General features: G+C 36.9%; 1 protein-coding gene across 1 annotated transcript in view; it reads right to left on the reverse strand.

Moving 5' to 3' along the window:
* TYR (tyrosinase) overlaps window positions 1-17,850 on the reverse strand; it is a 50,835-nt gene that overhangs the window by 22,278 nt on the left and 10,707 nt on the right. Inside the window, exons 2-3 of the mRNA XM_005029583.6 lie at window positions 17,380-17,596; window positions 6,833-6,980 (exon numbers count right to left, since the gene is read on the reverse strand). Of these exons, the coding sequence (XP_005029640.2) occupies window positions 6,833-6,980; window positions 17,380-17,596 (365 nt within the window). The remainder of the gene's footprint in view (window positions 1-6,832; window positions 6,981-17,379; window positions 17,597-17,850) is intronic.

Here is a 17,850-nt window from a genome sequence, read left to right on the forward strand (position 1 = left end):
ACAGGGCCACTTAGGAGGTACAGTGTTGGGCACAGACCCTGAGCTGACATGATGCAGAAGGACTGTGTGAGGAGGTGTATTGCTAATGGCAGCCTCTTGACCTGCCTTTGTCTAACAATTATCACACAGTCCCTCTTTTCTTTTCTTTTTTTTTTTTTTTTTTCTCATGCCATAGTTCATTCAGTTCCAGAAAGATATGACTTTTAGCCTATGCCATTGTTTTTTGCAAACATACCTCAGAAAGCAATAAGAGTCTTGCTGTGCACGTCAAGAGAGGAAATTAATCATATGCTTAGTGTTTATGCAGTTTCTCCATTTTTACATGGTTTTATTATTAGCTGATATATCATTTTATTGCAATCTCCATCTCAGCTCTAAGTCATTTTTTTCATTGTCTCTAAGTTTCCATATACATAGTGGGGTTAATGCTTCCTTGGCTTCACACTTGTGTTCAGACAATTCAGGATAAGAAATGACTGGGGACAATTCAGGATAAGGAATGCCTCTTATTTCATGTATTAAGTCTGGAACCTAGTTTTGCCTTACAAGAATTTCTAATGATTCTTTTTGAATGATTTCACTCTGAATATTCCAAATTCTTGAAGCAAATAGTTTTTAAGAGCTAAAAAAATTCTTGTTTCCTGTCAACATTTCGAAACAAGAGAACAACTTGGGTTTTCTCATGGCATTTTTTTTATTTTTTATTTTTTTTGGTTTCCAAAACCTGAGATGACATTTAAGAGAAAATGAAAACGTTCAGTTTCTTAAACACAGTAAAAATAAGAGGCTTTTATTTTGACATCTCCTGGGAATGAAAATCAAATTTCCTCTTGTTAAAGTATTTTCCAACAAAATCTCTTTTGACATAATGCTAACTATTTTTTGGGGAGGAATGAAGGGAGAAAGAATTGACATGAAAGTGAGTATATTAAGTCCACAGGGGCTGAAGGCGTCCACAATAGGATGTTCCTGGCATGCAATTCAGGATGTGTAGATTTTGGTTTCTAATATACTTTTGAACAGATTGCTACATTCATGCTTTCCAAGTTAACACTTGCCTGATTTTCGGTGTGATAAGGAACATTTTATTGTTAGATCCTGGGATAAGCCAGCGTCTGGCATTTCCTAATGCTCCCAGCTCCATTCTGCCACTGCAGCAGTGGGTGTTGTTGTAGCATGCTGCAGAGGAGTCTATGGCAGCTGATGCTGCTGAACACAGGGAAATTTGCCTTGATCAGGCAGAGTTAGTGGCATTTTCACGGATCTCTGAAGCTGATGTGCAGGAGAGTTTCTCTTGCACTCTTCTGGAGTTCTGTGTGTGTGTAAATAAGTGTCTGAAATTTCAAGCGTCTTCATTCCCTATATGTCCTTATGCTTAACTTGGATTGCTTTTGGCAGAGTGCATGTGCACATGTATACGCAGACATGCAAACAAACACTTGAACATTTTCTCTGATACAAATATTAAGTCCTGTGTGGTAGCAAGCAATGGAGTCACTGCTGAACCGAGATCAATGCACAGATGCTCAGCTCTCTTGTCATTGACATTTCTTATAACTGTAAATGAAGCAATTGCTATTTTCTGCTGCTCTTATTGCTTGGATACCTGAAAATCATAGTCAGAGGCTAAGAATATGCCAGACACAGCACAGATGAGAGCAATTAGACAGTCCCTTAATGACAGAGGGACTGTCATTATAATTATATAATTATAATTTACACATGGGATAAGGGACAACAGATAAATGCAGACAGATGGAAGGAGAACTAGACAAAGATGCAGTGAGGGCACAATGGTTCACCGGTGAAACTGTGAAGGATTCAGCTTATTAATGTCTTAATTTTCACATCAAAAGGGAGAGCAGTGACTGAATCTGTGGATGTGTAGGGTGGACAATTCCCCACAATGAAGAATATGGAGGGACTTGTCTGAATGCTAAACAGATGTGAGACAGGGATTGATATCACAAACTTATTGGAGGGGTAAGTGAATTCCTTAGAAATGCATAAGATATGATTTGGGGACAGGCAGTGAAGGGCCTTAAAAATAGAGAACAGCAGTTCGCCTGATGTGACAGAGAACGACAAAAGAGTAGAAGGGTACAAACAGAGAAAAATATCTGTTCAGATGTTCAGAGCATTGGATTAATGCAGTGATGGTTGCAGAAGTATTTTGAACTGTGTGATTACTCATGAAAGTTGGCTAAAAAGGTGCTACAGTGGTGGCAATACTAAAACTGACAATCTTTGTCTAGCTGTATGAGTAGTCTAACAAAACTAAACTTTAGAGATACATGAGAACGAATGTCTACACCATATTGCATGTCTCTAGAAAATCAGTTCTAAAGAGCTTGTACTAAAATCAGGGCCTTTGAAAGTCACATGTATTCTTATGATGCACCTTGTCCCATACTGCAGAACTTAGAAATGAGATGAAAACTGGGACCCTATTGAATTAGCAGCTGTACAAGTATATAGTAGTGTGGAGATCTCTAATTGCAACTTATTTTCCCTATTTATTTATTTATTTATTTATTTATTTCCTCTTTGCAAGGGGACTTGTTGGAGTGAGTTGTGAAAGTCAAGGGCAGGAGAAGTGCAAAAATACTGAAGTACAGAAATGAGAAGAAAGATGGAAGAAACATTCAAAGGACAGATGTGCAGGGAGAACAAAAAAATGCTACTATGGGGCTATAGGGATGTAGAGGCCAAAAGAGTCATCACAGAAAAGAGTCCCTTTTCAGAGCACAGAAAACACCATTGTGAGCTCAACTGTGACTGTGGGCCCTTGCTTTCACTGCTTGTGCAGCTGCTCCTTCCAGCTTGAGTGGGTTGACTCCTCCCTTGCTATTCCCTTGTGCTGACTGTAGAGCATATCTGAATGGCAGAGAGATTTGCAATTAAGAGAAATGCTTCACAGAGCTAAAAAAGCTCTAATTTTTGCTGAATGTATAGTTTTTTCCTCTTTTTTTTTTTTTCCTTCTTTCTTTCTCTCCTCTCTTTCTCTCTTTCTCTTGTTCTGTCTTTCTGTCTTTGTCTTTCTGTCTGTCTGTCTTTCTTGCTTGCTTACATGCTTCCTTTCTTTCAGCCGATTCAATTAACAATTAAAAATTTTCAGGGGTGGTCACCTGTTTTTCCCAAGCCCTGGGATTTCATCCCTCAATCTGCTACCTAGCAAATAGGGTAAGGAGCGTGATCTATCATTGCTAAGAAAGCTGTTTCCTGGGTACCTTCATATTTCTGCATTGCTGTAGGGGAATGACCTAAAAAAGAAGAACAATTGCACACAAATGCTTTGTTTTTCACTGGAAAGATCTTCTCATCTGCACCTATGCTCTCTCCATCCTTCCTGCATTTAGTGTATCAGGCCTGGGCAGGAAAGGCTGGGGGTGGCAGATGGGAGGCTTACTGTTGCTCAGTTTGGAAAGCAGCTCCTAACATTTGGCTCACACCTGTCAGCAGACTCCGTATACACTTGTTTATCCTCCTCTGTACCATATGTTTCTATGTAAAATCAGTCCCAATGATCTATTGCCTTACTTCTATCACTCCTATTATGGTCGTAACTGAGCATTTCACAGTCGTTAATGCATTTACTCTGACAGTGTCCCTGTTGCGTAGGCATTTAATATCACCCACTTTGCAGATGGGTTAGCTGAAGCTCAGATCAACAGCTCCTCAAAAGTCTTTAGGCACCTCTTGTTGAAATCAATGGGCAGAAAACACTTCTCTGGCAGATGTGATCTTGGGAAAGCAAAACTACATGCTCAGTTTTACTCAAGGAACTTGCAGCAGAGTGAGGAATCCCTCTTCTGGGTCCCACGTGGATGCTCCAAGCACCAGGCTCTTCTTGGTTTCATGACACAGAACTGTTCCCTGCCTTTGCAAGACCTGGCAGACATGTGGTTCCTGGACTCCAGTCTTTTTTTACCCTTTGTCAGTAAACCCTTGTCTCACAACCCTTTATGCCTGTACCAAGTCCTGGAGGGGATACTCTCCCTGGAAGATTTAGTTTAAATGGTATATAGTTAAAAACACACTGGCCCTGTGTTGTGACAGTTGTACAGTTGTATAAGCCACCTCAAATGAGAAAAGTTGATATGAAAAAACAATATAAAATGCTTCTTCTTCTGTAGATGGTTTCTCCCATTTCCTCTATGCTTTGTATTCTTGCCTACCTCTCAGAATTTCTTTGCAGCCCTTCATATTTAAAGTCTATGTAGGAGAGGAATGGGGTTCTTTAAAATGTACTGTACGTACCTATCAGTCACCTACTTATTAATTATAACTAAAAGCATGATTAATCTGTCATGGATAAGGCTGCTAAGTAACCCTAATCATGCTAATGCATTTCTGTCACTTATACAAAAGGCAGCATTATCATCAGTTTTTACATCTGTATGTACTGAAACCCATATACACAGCAGCTGCAGAGCATTGGTAATGTTTCTTCTGCCACAGATCAGATGAGGTTGCATCACGGATTTCTGCATTGCCCCCACAGTGCCTGTGTGGTGATTTATTTCCTCAACACTAGTGGGATTTAATGATGTTATCTTTTGTAAATAAATTTGCCTTCTAAGATGGATAACAATTACAGTCATGAAAAGTGTTTCCAGGGTTTTATAATGACTATAACTGAAATTCCTCTGTGGGAGGGGTCAGCATGAAGACCAAGGTGCTACTTAAGCCCTGCGCTGAGTGGGAGCTAAGATATGCGTAGGTCTTATACAAGTGTGAATATCTGAGGAAAACAATGTCTTCTGATATTGCAGAGCATAATGTGTTCCCTTCTGTGTTCTTTTTTTTTTTTTTTTTTTTTTTTTTCTCTGAATTTTCAACAGATCCATTTCTAATAGCATAGACATTGGAATGTTAATTTCCAGGTGCCAAACCTGAAATTTGTAACCACACCTGAAACCCTTGTGCATCCATCCTGTCAAGCAGTCAATGGGTGGATATGCTAAATACAGTTAAACAACATTATTTAACTTTTAAAATATTCTGAACAAAAGTTTTCCACAAAGAAAAGTTTCAAAGCTGACACCTCCAGAAAGCTAATTATAACCTGTGTATAAGGAACAGAAGACAGGTGGGTTACCCTTTGAAGGAACCATTCCACTGATGTCTCAGTGACCTGCTTAGACTTCATGTCCTATTTTTGGGTACAAAAAACACAACCATTAAGCTCATTAATTATGTAATCTGAGGAGAAAAAGCCCAACTTCAAATTTGTTTTACACATATACTAGATTTTGGTCAAATACAATAAGTTTTTTTGTTGTTATAAGAATTCTAGTGTAAACTCCCTGAAACTACAGAACTTCCCTGCAAGATGATGTCTTGAGGATGTAATCTGCATCCCTCCTGTGCTGCATGCCTCAGCAATCCAAAGAAAGAAGCCATTCTATTTTTTTTTCATCTGAATAAGTGTCTAGCTGTGTGCAGGCAGGGTCTCACTCAGTAGGTTTCTGAGCACACAAACTGATGAAAGACTCACAAAAGTATGTAGTGGGTCACAGTTCTTTTGTTCTAAGCATTGCAGTTGCCAAGGCATGGTCAGTGCATGTTGAAAAAGTACAGGAAGATTGGAAAGAAAATATGAAATGCTTCAGAATGTGTAACGTGCAACTTTATAGTGTAGCTATTTGACAGAGTAATTTAATAAAAAACAGAAAGAGTCAAAAAGGGAGAGGTGGTTGAACAAGCCAATATTCCACACATATAAGAACATTTCTCAGGGAGAATGGTTACAAGTTTTGAAGAAAAGGATCACTCCTATTAAAAACAAAACAAAACAAAACAAAACAAAACAAAACAAAACAAAAAAAAAAAAAAAACAAACAACTTTTCTATGGCTAGATCTTGGATTAGTGTAAAAATGGTTTACTTTTGTTGCACAAATGGCTCTGAAGAGAATGTTCTTTTTCATTATTCATTTATTTATTATTTTATTACTGCTTTACTACTGCTCAAAATTACCTGGGCAGCACCCTGGCTTAGAAAAACCTGTCTTTTAACGTATTTTTAAATTTATATATATATTTTTTTGGTATGTATCTTACAGTCTTGTTTAGTCAACTTCCATTTTTATTACTCTTTGGCTTTCACAGTTTTGTGACATACAGTACACAGCAAATTGTAGCCATTCACATACTTTATAATGACATACAGAAATTTTAAGATGACCATTGAATCTTGGAATACTCTCCCTAGCATAGCAATTTCACTCTCCTCTTGCAGAATTGTGCTTCCCTATCCTTTCTTATTAATAAACATGACATCTTTCTGTTTGCTTTCCTGTCCATCTGCACAGCTGTAGTCTTCTCTTTCAGCAACAGACAGTCACAATTTTGTTTGTCACAATAAAATACAGATTTTTTATTATTATTATTTTTTTAATCTGTATTTATGGGTAGCACACTTGGATTTTCCTTATGGAATAGAAATTAAAACAACACTGACATTTAGAATGTAAAGGAATTACTCCAACTGATTATAGTTGTGTTAAAATGAGTCATGCACTTTTGGGCCAAACTTCTTGACATACACATCCATATATATTAATCACTGTGACATCACTGCAGGACTATTTTTATCTTGGTAATAAAAGCTGAATGCATTTGTCAACTTTTCAAGTGATATTTAATACAGTGAGCATAAATACATATTAGGAAAGACACTCTCAAGTAATATAAGAGCTTGGTTCTACATGTCTGAAAATGCTGTGCATGTAGTGGCATGTAAAATATTTGCAGTTTTGAAATACAGGTGAAAACTACACTATAAAAATACAAAATAAATTAGGTTTACCAAGAAGAATTAAACTCACCTGTCAACAAAAGCATGGTGTAGTAAGAAGATAGGATCATTTGCAGAGCCTTGTACTTGGGACATGGAGCCATTCATGTAGATGTGAAGTGCATTATGCAAACCGCTTTGAGATATGTTTGATATTGCAGTGCGTGGATCAGCAAAGCCTGTATATTCAAGAGGAAATCATATGCTGATATGGCAATGCGTATAATTCTTTCTCCAGTAAGACTGAAGATCAAAGTAGCTAATTTCACTTCATTTACTTTCAGCTTTTTAGACAAGAGCTTCAGAAAACACGTAAAGGAGTGTTAATATATTTCAAAGGCGTAGCAAAGATGAAATTAGAATAAGCTAAATTAAAACTCCTGCCATGTAGCTAATGCAGCATGTCAGCAAATGTACTGCTTAATTGTCTTATATTTTTAAATTTCGTTGTCCATTGTGTCTGACTGTTAAAAGGAAACCTAATCCCTGGAGACATTTATGTATATACATTTATTCAGGTTGAGTAAATTTATTCATTTTTTAATATTATTTTTTATCTCTATACTTACACATTTCTAAGTTACAACAGGCTACTGTATCTCATCATATATGCAGTCATTTAATATCATTTTTCTCTACAGAATACATTCTTTCATCTATAAGTGCCAACACGATGTAAGCTATTATCTTTACAAAAGATAAATAAATAATTGACCAATAATCTTCTTCTCCATTTAGACTTGCAGGATTAAAAATTTGTGGACTGCAGTTAATTTGCAGTCTACTTAGAATATAGGCTTTGAAATAGTCACACAGATCAGCCCCCAGACTCTTAGCTCTCCTCCTTAGAAAATGCCTCACACACTTTAAACACACTTTATTTACTTATTTGGACCAAGAACTAGCATTTGTATGAGGAGCAGCAGTATTCTTTTGAAGTGAACCTCCTAACAGTCCTTCCATTTCCTGCAATGACTCACATCACAGGGCAATTTTTGACTTAGTACTATATTTCTTTTGGAGGAAATCTAACATCAGTGGGTGTTCAATTCACAGCACTGAACTAGAGTTAGTTTGAAAAAAAACCCTTTTCATCAAAACTCTCATATATAATATGGAAGTCAGGTACTAGTTTTGTTTTGCTCTTTGAATTTGCTTATCTTGTGACACAGAAAATATTAATTGATACATGCTCAGAGATGCTTTATCGGAAGAGTCATATTCTATGAACTTGGAAACCTGGGTTTCAGACCCCACTGAAACTGATCTGTTGTGTGAGATGTTTTCATCTCTTTGTACCTCTAAATTCCCTCATCAGGTTTTGCCTTGTCTATTAACCTCCTTGAGGAAAATCTTTTGGCATAAAGCCTTTACTAATCATACTAAGGATCAAATCATAGCTATAGTACCTAGGAAATAATATACGATAACAACTATCCATCTTTTTTGATTGCAACATTATCACAAGGATTTTGAGAAATTCAAGGGAATTCAGAGAAGAAAACATAATCAGGAGAACTGGAGGGGATAGACCTGGCTTATGATGAAATTTGTAAGACTTCAAGGCGGGGTTAATCTGGGTTTTGGAGAGAGAATCATGTCACTGCATACAGATAACTGCAGGTGTTAAATACATCAGATGTGTAACAGGATTACTGAAGATACTGCATGGTGACATAAACAACAATGGGCAGAATTTCTCAAAGGGAAACTCTTGCCCACAGAAAGTTGTCTGATGGTGAATGCTATACTACCTAGCTGTCACCCAGGGGAAATAACAGGATAAAATATTACCAAGCATGCTGTTAAGAATAATGTACATTGACAATCTAACCAGAATTTATAGGAACTGATGGCAACGTTTTTGACCTTTCTTACTGATGGCTACAGCAGGTGATCACTGGGATCATCTGATGCAGCAATACCTCTTAAAAGTGAATCTCTGTGGATGTTAACTGAAAAAGATCTATCTGCATGTCGTTCTGAAACACTCTTCCTACTTACATGCAGCTACGTCATGATATATTAAAGGTAAGATAAACTTTATGCAGAGTCTAAGTAGAAGGATAGTTGTCTTATACCATATGTGGATACTTCTTAAAATTTCTTATTGCACTACAAATGTTTTATTTAGTAATTTAGAAAAAAATATATACAGAACATTCTGGTTCTGGACAACTTCAATGGAATTTCTGTATTTCTGCAATTTGTTGCAATGATCATGAGCTTTGTAAGTCAGACACCTTTGATAACCCTGGATTCAGTCAGTCTCAAAGGTGACATCATGGCTAACCATGCACATGAGAAGTTTGAATATATGATATCCTATTATGAAAACTCCATATAAGGAAGTCCATATAAAGCTATCATGAATAAAAACATAATGTGATATCACTTTATTTTTTTTTGCCTAGGTCTTAGTCTTTTCTCTCAGACTTTTTAAAAGACTTCAGGACAATCAGCTGTACAGGATAACACTATGAAGTGGGGTAGAGCCAATTAAAAATCATATGTGAGAACATGAGAATTTTTTCAAAGTACAGAACACTTTGCTGAAGTAGCTGCAGAAAAATCACCTTTATTGCAAATGTAAGGCTACAGATCTATATGCCTGCCTTGCCCCATGCTGTACCTTCACCGCCTCTCCTATGCATTAACTGCAGCTCTTGCCAGGCCTACCCTGAACTCACTAACCCGGCAGAAAACTACCCTGTTTTTATTCATTTTCTAGGCTACTGAGATGCAGTATCTTATATAAGATTATAATGACTACTGGAGCTGGTACCAAAAAAGTGACTGACTGGAGGATGGAGGAGATTGCATAGACAATTAGGATTGCCCCCAGTGGTAGTGAGCTATTAAATCATCTGGCCAGTATAGGAAGCTGTAACATTCAGACATCGTTTTAAACTCTCATTTAATTATGGTGTATTAGAAATAGCCAGTAGGGGATACATCACTGAAGTAACTTAAAGTTTTACCAGTGCTCCTTTTTCAATGAGAAAAGAATCACATTTTTTTAAGAATCATAGAATCATTGAATCATAGAATATCCCCAGCTGGAAGGGACACACCAGGATAATTGAGTCCAAATCCTGGGTCCCCAAAGGATCACCCAAAAAATCAGACCATGTGTCTGAGAGTGTTGTCCAAATGCTCTTGAACTCTGGCAGGCTCAATGCCTCAACCACTTTCTGCTCCTGCTCATAGCTTTGTAAGTCATTGACAGTGATTCAGTGAAGCTGAAGTAGGTTCACTGGAGCCAGGCCTAATTAAATCAGATTGGGAGTTAGCACAAAGTTTATTATAGGAGGAGCTAATTCTGTCAATCACAATTAAGGCTGCCTAACATTTTTAATATGATATATAGGTGGTTCTCATTAAACGTGCAGTTGGGGCAGATATATGTCCTTTAATAGAGTACTTAATTATGGTAACTACAGATTTTACTGTCTAATAACAGAAGCCATAGAAGTCCATGTACAAAGTCAAGGGTAAAGCGTTATATATTGTGAGCAAATAGTGTTTTCCTTAAGTGCTCATTGCCACTGGCCGAAGTGCTATATGTTTAGCAGAGGGTATTCAGAATTTTCAGAGTGTTAGCAGCCTTCAGTGCTACAGGAATGGAGAAACCAATCCAACAATCCTATCTCCTCTGATTGTTTTAGTGGGACTGCTTAAAATCTGTGACATCATTAATATCGCTGAGATATTTATAGCAGTTTAGCCTTTTTGTTGTTAACTGCAAAACTTTTTTTTTTCTTTCCTAACTGCAAAACTGACTTTCTTATACAATAAAATTTAGTTTTGTATGACTTTCTAGGTCTGTGGTTGTGGAAACAGAAAACTTAAAGGCCAAATTCTGCTTTGCATGTTGCTTTGTTGCACGTCCAATTCCAACCGACAGGAATACTTAGTCCCACCCTCCCTGGGGATTATATTTTCTTAAATAAATTTAGAATTGTCTAAATTCTACATTTTAGATAAGTTCAGGTCAGACAGATACAACTACTTTAAAACAGGAAGGAAGATACAGATATAAAAAAATTAAGGCCATATCCTTACTTGTCTTTGAAGCTAGTGATGTTCTTTTGGCTTATGAGGCTGACGTTTTTCAGCCATTGGCAATGTCAAAGGAAAATTTTCAGGGTTAAATCTTATATATTTTCTCAAGCAACATTATTGCTGTAATCTTTCCAGAGTAAGGTATCTACAGGAACAGCAATTTGGCCTAAGGTGCTATAGTAAATGAAAGTTTGTGGTTATTTAATTTAGACCATGTCACCATCTAGTTTTTACTTAAAATGATTCTTGTAGAGCTTCATTGTGGTCTGGGCTGAACAGATTTTCTGGTTCTCTGATAATGACCCTCTGTGACTTGCCAGCCCTTTTACAATGTGCAGCATAAATTTACCCAGAGATTGAGAATTTGAGCTGGGTGAGGGATGTTGGCTGTAGGCTAAAACTTTTTTAATTAGAACTTTTCTACTGGAAGACTTCATTTTGAGAAGCCATTTTTCATTAGCTATATGGATCACAGTGAAAATGCTGAGAAAAGTTTTCCACATGAAAACATCTCATTTCAGAAAAAGTAAAATGTCCTATTAAAATTAAATTACATTTTTGAAGTGTTTGATGTTTTATTCCATTATTTCATGACAGAATAGCAGTAACGATACATAATTGTGACAGACAATGAAATGCTATGACATGGCTTGACTTGATACCATGTGTTAATTCATGAACAATGAAAGTGAACAAAATCAGTTTTAGAATTTAAAAAAGTGAAACTTAGGAGGCACTGATTTTTATCTGAAATTTTCATAAACAAATTAATTTCAAATATGGAATTGTCTCACAAAAAAAAAGGGAAATTCTAAACTTTTTGGTCATCTTTAATTTTTAGGAGGTAGTATTAATGTGTCACACCAAAACTGAACTGCGTAAAGAAGAAGCTCAACTATTCCAAGTGCAGTCAGCTAAGCTATTTCTGATCTTACCTGTTACTTACAAGGTGGACTGATTTTCTGTATTCTCTTCTTGAATCTGTGAAGTATCTGATACAGTCAAAAGTGCTTCTCATTTAAGCAAACCTTATTTAAAATATTACTCTTCAAGGAGCAATGTGCAACCTGCCTTTAACCTGATGGTTTTCAGTCAAAGTAGAAATTGTCCTGTCCCAGATTAAGAGGACAGCCTGTGTGCTCATGTTCAGTGGGGTAATGCTTTGATGAGCAATATTGACCTTACCTGTACATAGATATGGCTACTCTTAAATTATATCATTTGTGTCCATATAGCAGTATTTTCTCTTAGTTAAAAAAGGATCTATCATGCCTTGTTGGCACCTGTTCATAAGGGTGCTAATACCTACCTCTTAGATGGGTAAAAAGGTGTTTGTCCTTGTTCCAGTTTATGTGGAACAGGCACAGAAGAGCATAAAGTTTTGCCCAGAAGTACACAACATGAGTAGGACTGGAGTACTCTGGCTTTACCATGTACTTCGTTCTTCCAAGTAATCACAGCTTTTTCCATTACAGAACTAAAACTGAGTAGCAAAACTCTCAATGTAAATCAAGAACCACTACATTAGAGTCACTGGCCCGGTTCTGGTCATCTTTTGTAAGTCTTGAGTAACTCCACTAAAGTCAGTGGAGTTATCTTAGATTTATTTTGGATCTAAAAGAGATTAGAATTTGACCTTAGGTGTATTGGCACAAACTTGTGTAAACAAGTAAAGAAGGATTGAAAAGATTTTCACTTAGCAAAGGAAGTAAATGTTAGGAACTACAGCTATTAGGAGGTTTGTGAGAAATGTCATCACAGAAGTGGGCACTGGCACAATGGAAGCAAAATGGGAATTTAAGCTTGGCAAATGTACACAGCAACAACAACAACAACAACAAATAGACCACTTGTAAGAAAGGAGCAAACAAAATATGTGTGCTTATTTTTGGTGGCAGCAGTGGGTTTTGTGTTTTGCTGTTGTTATCTGTTTGTTTTTGGTTTTGGCAGTAAAGCTAGTTTAATAACTTCCCACCATCCTTAAACATATATTCTTGACGTTGTATTGCAGTTCAGTCTCTCTTTAGATGAATAGACTGAAGTGTTTATGGACCTGCAGTATAAAATTGAGTGTTGAAATACATCAGGTCAAAAATAAAATATCCTCAAAGGAAAAAAAAATCTGAGAACGATACTATGTCTGATGGAATAAGCTCATCACTATAGTAACACAGATAAACACCTATTGAGATGGGTCTGGCTTGCACTTTGACAGGCTCATCACCACAACATCATGGAATGTTGTGGGCAAAGTTTCACTCCAGCAATCACTAGCTCTAATGAAATATTCTTATGGAAAGAAATGTAATATCATGGTTACTGTCCTCTGGAATCTGCTGATATTTTCTGAGATGTTTTATTTCCTGTCTTTTTCAAAAACTTACATGACCTCTTTAAACGGAGTTCTATTATTATGCACTCTTATGCTATAAGAGTGCTTATTGTATACTGTTGTACACCAAGAGTGAAAATCAAAAGCACTTTCTTTAAAGTTCTAGTAGTACAGGGGAATTTCAGCCTGTGATACCATAGACAAGTTAGCTGCATATTGGAATAGAAAAGTCTCTCAAAATATTCAGGAGACTAGTAGTATATATCCCATACAACTTCTTCTGCACACAGGAAGGCAGTAACTTAATTTGATGGACAAAATCTTCCTAGTGTTCTGAAATTCTGTTTTGTAATTATTGCTACTTTTCTATTTTAATGATTGTAAAACAAATTAGGAATTTACCTGGGAAAACAAATAAACAAACAAACAAACAAACAAAAACCTGAAAGTGCTGTCAAAGTAGGTCAATTTGGACAAGTTATAGTCCTCACCCTAATTCTGTTCATAGCCATTATTTTTTTTCTGCATTTGTTCACTGTTAAAGTCAATATGTATCTCATAAGCATAAGAAAATGATTAATGAATTGAGAACAAACAGAGGGGTCCAACCCTGTATATTGAGACATATTTGTGTTAATGAAAATAAAGACATTTTACAGCTGGTAAACCTTGTGGAATATTGAGGTAAGAAGAGCTTTCATACCATGAGGCCACTTAATACACATTTAGTGTCTTACCTTTTATACATTACACTTATAACAAGGGAGTCATTCAAAATTGCTTATATATATGGAAGAAAAGGAGTGATTCAAGATTTTGACAGGAATCCTTGTCTTACTTAAGAAAGAAAGGTGGAAAGGAGGAAAGGAGGGAAGGAAGGAAGGAAGGAAGGAAGGAAGGAAGGAAGGAAGGAAGGAAGGAAGGAAGGAAGGAAGGAAGGAAGGAAGGAAGGAAGGAAGGAAGGAAGGAAGGAAGAAAAAGAGATAGCTAAACCAAAACCTTACAGTGAACTAAAATCACCGCCCTGAAACAGCTTTCCCCATGGAAGCACCACAGAGGGAAATGGTAGTTGTACTGGAAGGGAATGTCTTATTCTTTTGGAGTTTTCAGTATCAATTTTTAGAAGAATGGGTTAAAAAATGCCTTTCATGGAACAGAGTGATCAGATCTTAGGACTAGGTCCTTGAGTATAAAAGATACCATAAGGCTAAAAGGAAAGGAGGAGTTATTTTCATGTAGTTATGTGCTGCTGCAGTACTTCTGCATTCTGCACTATTTTCTTCCACAACAGCTCTTGAGCACTGTAGATCTCCTTAAGCTGGGCTGTTAAAATTAAACAACCATAAGGCATCTAGTAAGTGTATTGGCAGCTGGACTAGAAGCTGGACATGGTCACCTAACAGGATTTCCCCTAGCAGAGAGAGCACTGTAGTATTGGATTGTTTTGGTTTTTGGTTTCATGTCTACAAAATTTCTAAGGAGGAGACATTCATTGCCTCAGTCATTCCTCACTGAGGTTCTCTGCAGCCTCCCAGCTTCCCTTCACATGGATTCTAGGACTTGCAAATGGCCTTCACTGCCAGAGAAAAGGAGTTCCATCTCTTTTCTTCCCTCCTTGAATCACATGAAGGATCATACAGATGCTCTGAAAGGGTTGTGGTACATGCTAGGGAAGGCACATCTGGATGGACCAATAGGACAGGAATGAATTTGCTCTGCCCCTGCTCTGGACTAAATGGATGCATCCAGAAGCCACGCAACATATACCCAAGATAATATACACTGCTTCTGTAATAACCTAAGCTTCTGGATAACATTTGACTTGTGTCCTTCCTCAGTAACATGTAGTTTTGTCTCCAGTCTGTTGGAAGTATTGTCTAAATCACATGAAATCCACCAGAACCTAACAGTGCCTACCTAGTACATCTGAATGATTGTGGTGGTGAGATGGAGCTTCACCATCTCACTAAGGAGAAAGCTGAACACTCTTCAGCTTCTGAAGGGTTGTTAAACACAACAGAACTTACTTAGAGGAAAATTTGATCTACAAGGTCTCCTTTCAGACATGGTAACAATCCCACAATTCAGATTAAAGCATGACCCTCTCCATGGTATGACTGACAGATGACAGCAATAAAGCCATGATCAACCATGACTGCCATGAAATTAACATGACAAAGAGACAATAATAGGGAAAGGGTTTGATAAATTATTCAGACAGAACACTGATTCTGATTTTAGAACTAAAATAACTTCCTGACTCTCTGGAAGCTGTAGGTACATTTCTGTCAAATGTTATTGACTTTTTTTTTTTTTTTTTTTTTTTTTTTTTTTTTTACTTCAAATAGCTACTGTTGATTTAATATGGAAATGTTATTGTTATTTGTATATTTTTGCTTCAAAGGGCTGTACTTGATCTATGGCTTTGTTTAGCTGTCAGTTTAGACTCAACTTTGACCAAACACAGGTTTTTCTCTTTTTATGCGAGTACTGAATTATCCTTATTTAATGAGCAGTCATGATACTGAAATATAGCCTTTGAAAGTGAGGAGTCCATTTTGATTCTGCCCACTCAGTAAACATATCCATAGCTCTGTTTAACTTCCAAAGACTATGGCTATGCTTTTGTCTATAATACTGACAGCATGTCATTATTTCATGACTTGTTTACTTCAATTCCTTTTTCTCTACTCTTCCTATTCTACTCTTTGAATTTGTTTACATACTTCATAGAGAAAAATGTACAAAAATTCTACTCAGTCATGTCACCTTTTTCTTTGTCATATTTCACTTGTTTTCTGTTTTCAAGGGTAGAAAGCAAAACTATATCCAGAGCTGGAATCAATGTCTATATTCTCTTTTGCCTCCAGCACACAAATTTCACATATTTTTTTTTAATGGAATAATTGCATTAACTGCACCCCCACCCCCTAGACAGCTTTATGGCATTCCACACTACATTAAGAGCAATACTGAACATATTAAAAGCTTTGATTTCTTATCCTCACACCAACAGAATCACAGAATCACAGAATTTCTGGGTTGGAAGAGACCTCAAGATCATCGAGTCCAACCTCTGACCTAACACTAACAGTCCCCACTAAACCATATCCCTAAGCTCTACATCTAAACATCTTTTAAAGACTTCCAGGGATGGTGACTCCACCACCTCCCTGGGCAGCCTGTTCCAGTGTCTAACAACCCTTTCGGTAAAGAAGTTCTTCCTAAGATCCAACCTAAAACTGCCCTGGTGCAACTTAAGCCCATTCCCCCTCGTCCTGTCACCAGGCACGTGGGAGAACAGACCAACCCCCACCTCGCTACAGCCTCCTTTGAGGTACCTGTAGAGAGCAATAAGGTCACCCCTGAGCCTCCTCTTCTCCAGGCTGAACAAGCCCAGCTCCCTCAGCCGCTCCTCGTAGGACTTGTTCTCCAGGCCCCTCAGCAGCTTCATCGCCCTTCTCTGGACTCACCAGCTTCGTCACCCTTCTCTGGACAAGGACACCTATATTGTATTGTTTAGACACTTGCATACTTTCTTGCAAGCAAAAATCTCTGGAATATTGATGTAAATATGTCCTATTTGATTCAGTAGTTATATAATACAGCAAAGAAGCAATGTTTATTGATAGCTATAATGTGCTATCCTTGTTTATTAGCAATTTAGCAATATCCAAATGAGATTGGGTTGATAGATGATTAAGAATAACTATTCCATTTACAAAAGTATCCATGTTTCTTAGAAAATTAGGAACCTTTATAACTAGATGGGTAGTTTGATAACTAAGGGGAATAACTAAACGCTTTAGGAGGAGATACTAAAGGTAACATTTTAGGTATAAAGTTGACCCCAAGACAGTCCTGTAACCCAAATGGACGAGGTTATGATCATGTGTAAGTAGGTTATTAGAGGATCTCTTTTTATGCAACATTACATTTCTATGCCTGGTACTGATTATTGCAGAGACAGTATCTCATAGAAGGATTTAGGGTCTGGTCTAGCCTGCAGTTTCTATTTTCTTATCAACTTTAACATGGTTCTTTCTATGTTGCTATTACAGGAGGAAGTTTTTCCTTTAGTTTTGCTTCATGGAACCAGCTAAAAATAAAGTTTAAAGGCACTAATCCTATAGGAATTCAAGTTACTGTTAGAAATGGCAAAACAGAATAAAATATGTTACCTTCCAAAGTGTTCCGGAAGCTGTAATTGGCCATTTTATCCATGGATCCAGATTCATATTGAGTCAGTGACAGACAAAATTCAACTTCAGCTGAAGATGGGAGCCTTGGAGTCCTTGATTTGTCATTGTTCCCAGGATTTCGCAGTATAGGTCCTTCACTAGTGGCATTGCATAAAGACTGTTGGCTGTTGTACTCTTCAGATCGAGTACAGATTACCTGTATAAAACACTTTCTGTTAGCAGAGTTGCAGTTGTAAAAACAGAAAAAAAAAAAAAAAAAAACAGAAAAGAGGTACTTTGTTTATTATTGTTATTATTATTATTATTTTTATTTAGACAGGAGTAAAAGAAATGTACAATATTTTTTTTCAATAATATACATTAATTTTAATTATTTTAATAAATGATTTTAATATGAGATTATATATTTCATAGAAGACATCTCTAATAATGGTGCACATTTTGAAATAA

Source organism: Anas platyrhynchos, chromosome 1, assembly GCF_047663525.1.
Source record: "Anas platyrhynchos isolate ZD024472 breed Pekin duck chromosome 1, IASCAAS_PekinDuck_T2T, whole genome shotgun sequence".
Taxonomy (NCBI): Eukaryota; Metazoa; Chordata; class Aves; order Anseriformes; family Anatidae; genus Anas; species Anas platyrhynchos.